General features: G+C 40.6%; 1 protein-coding gene across 1 annotated transcript; it reads right to left on the bottom strand.

Annotated features, from left to right (window-relative positions):
• Positions 1-796: 796 nt before the first annotated feature.
• LOC132003141 (olfactory receptor-like protein DTMT) lies at positions 797-1,741 on the bottom strand. Its single transcript, XM_059378453.1, has one exon. The coding sequence runs from the start codon at positions 1,739-1,741 to the stop codon at positions 797-799; it is 945 nt and encodes a 314-aa protein (XP_059234436.1).
• Between the last annotated feature and the right edge of the window lie 1,430 nt (positions 1,742-3,171).

Here is a 3,171-nt window from a genome sequence, read left to right as displayed (position 1 = left end):
TAGAAGTCCTAGCATCAGCAATCAGACAACAAAAAGAAATAAAAGGCATTAAAATTGGCAAAGAAGAAGTCAAACTCTCTCTCTTCACAGATGACATGATACTTTATGTGGAAAATCCAAAGACTCCACCTCAAAATTACTAGAACTCATAGAGCAATTCAGCAATGTGGCAGGATACAAAATAATGCACAGAAATCAGCTGCATTTCTGTATGCTAACAATGTAACTGAAGAAAGAGAAATTAAAGAATCAATTCCATTTAAAATAGCACCGAAACCATAAGATACCTAGGAATAAACCTAGCCAAAGAGGTATATACAGTAGAAACTACAGATCACTTATGAAAGAAATAGAGAAAGACACAAAGAGATGGAAAAACTGTCCATGTTCATGGATTAGAAAAATAAACATTATTAAAATGTCTTTGCTGCCCAACGCAATCTATACTTTCAGTGGAATCCCTATCAAAATACAATCAACATTTTTCACAGAGCTGGAACAAACAATCCTAAAATTTATATGGAAACAGATAAGACCTCAAATTGCCAGAGGAATGTTGAAAAACAAAACCAAGGCTGGGGGCATCACAGTCCCTGACCTCAAGCTATATTACAAAGCTGTGATCATCAAGACAGCATGGTATTGGCACAAAAAACAGACACATAGATCAATGGAACAGAATAGTATGTCATTTAAACAGAAAATGTCATAGTGAAAAAAGGCCTGGGTCAATATTCTGATATTAATAACAATGTATCTACTTGATAAAACAATGTAAAAGTCCCTGGCTTTGCCATTATACAGGCAAGGTAATTTTTTTCTTGAAAAGAACTCTTCCCAGGGCCCCCTTCATGTCTCTGTTCCTTAGGCTGTAGATGAAGGGGTTCAGCATGGGGGTGACCACAGTGTACATCATGGCCATGACAGTTTCCTTAACGGTAGAACTATTAGTTGATGGGCACAAGTAGAGACCAATAACTGTCCCATAGAAGAGAGATACGACAGAGAGGTGGGAGCCACAGGTGGAGAAGGCTTTGTGAATACCCCTAGCAGAAGGGACCTTGAGGATGGAGGACACAATCCGTGCATAAGACATGATAATGAGCAGGAATGGGATAACAAGAATGAGCCCTCCCATGATAAATATCACCAATTCATTAACTCGAGTGTCAGAGCAGGCCAGCTTCAGCAAAGCAGACATATCACAAAAAAAGTGGGGGACTTTGTTGTCTGCACAAAACCACAATCTGGCCATGAGCAGAGTGTGTAACATAGCATGGAACATGGTCAGCACCCAGGACAGCACCACCAGGGAGAGACAGAGCTTGGGGCTCATAAGGCTGGTGTAGTGCAGGGGGAAGCAGATGGCCACATAGCGGTCATAGGCCATGACCACCAGAAGGAAGCTCTCTAGATCTGCAAAAAACAGGAAGAAGTACATCTGGGTCAAGCAGCCAGCATAGGGAATGGAGGAGACTTGGCCCTGCATGGTTTGTAACAACTTGGGAATGGTCACAGAAGAGAAGCAGATATCAGAGAAAGACAAATTGCTGAGAAACAAATACATGGGCGTGTGGAGGTGGGAGTCCAGGCGAATGAGGATGATGATGATAAGATTCCCTAGGACAGTGGTAACATACATGGCCAGGAACAGGGCATAGAACAAGTCTCGCTGATCTGGATCAATGGGCAGGCCCAGGAGGACAAATTCTGAGATGACAGTTTGATTCTTTCTTGTCATGCTCTGTGTCCAGTATCTTTTGTCCATTATAAACCTGAATAAAAATTAACAATTTCTATGATACAAGATAAGTTGTTCTGCAATAATTGATTTCACTCTCATTATCCAGAACAGCATTCTGTAACCACAATATAACAAATCACTAAATCCAATCACTTTCAGACTTTTTGCATTTCTTACTCCTTACCATTTAACAATGGTTGTTAAAATGTCAAATATTTGACTCTTCCCTTTCTTCTGAAACACTCTTATCTCTTATCTTCTGTGTGATAATCCTGGTTCTCAGCCCTTCATTCTCAGTAACTGTGATTGGTGTCCTCTATAACGGTATCTTATGTATCGGTGTTTTCTTGGGCCTTTCCCTAAATACTGTTCTCTTATAACACCACATATACAGCCCTAAAAGAATGGCCTATTCCCATGGCATAAATTACCATCTAAATCTCATTGATAAATCTCTATCACCTCAGAAACTATATCATCAATTGCGTAGTGATTATCTCTTCATATACAATCACAAGCATCTTTGGTTCAGTAGATCACAAATAAAACTCATGATCTCACCCTGCCCCCCTCCCAACCTGTACCTCTACATCTCTCATGTAAAAGAAATCCAGGCACAGGTCATACAGCTGAGAGTTTTCTTTCCTTCCATCCTCTCTCATCCTCAATATCCAATCTGTCAACACATCCTAAAGATTCAGCCACATTAAACCTCTTTCTCATTCATCCATTCCTTATCTCAACCTTCACTATCCTGACTGGGCTGACATCATGTCTTGTCTGTACTACTGGAACAGCCTCTTTTCTCTTCACTTTTCTCCTTGCTTCCACACTTGAACATTTTCTCCTTCTGGACGCCTGAGTGGCTCTGTCCATTAAGCATCTCCCTTCAGCTCAGGTCATGATCCCAGAGTCCCAGGACTGAATCCCACATCAGGCTCCCCACTCAGTGGGGTGTATGCTTCTCCTTCTGACCTCCCCCACTCATGCCCTCTCTCTTTCACTCTCACAAATAAATCTTTATGAAAAACAATCTGAGGGTTTTGAAGTGGTGGGGGAGTGGGAGGTTGGGGGGACCAGGTGGTGGGTATTGGAGAGGGCACGGATTGCATGGAGCACTGGGTGTGGTACAAAAACAATGAATACTGTTATGCTCAAAATAAATAAAATTTTAAAAAATGTTAAAAAAATCAAATCAAATCAAATAAATTGGAGGTGGAAAAAAATAAATAAATCTTTTAAAAAACAAACAACAACAAAAAAACACTCTCTCCTTCAATATCCTTCATTAATACTGTGGCATTCTAAGATGAAAATCTGAATCATCATTCTCCCTAACATCTTCATGGAATTCTCATTGCTCTTAAGATAAAAGTCAAGGGATGCCTGGATGGCTCAGTCAGTTAAGCGTCCACCTTTGGCTCAGG

This window comes from Mustela nigripes, chromosome 16 (assembly GCF_022355385.1).
Source record: "Mustela nigripes isolate SB6536 chromosome 16, MUSNIG.SB6536, whole genome shotgun sequence".
Lineage (NCBI taxonomy): Eukaryota > Metazoa > Chordata > Mammalia > Carnivora > Mustelidae > Mustela > Mustela nigripes.
Note: the sequence above shows the minus strand (reverse complement) of the source record. Positions and strands in the feature narration are given on the sequence as shown.

Coding starts and splice junctions, on each gene's coding strand:
- LOC132003141 (XM_059378453.1), bottom strand. CDS start 1,741: ATGACAAGAAAGAATCAAACTGTCATCTCAGAATTTGTCCTCCTGGGC.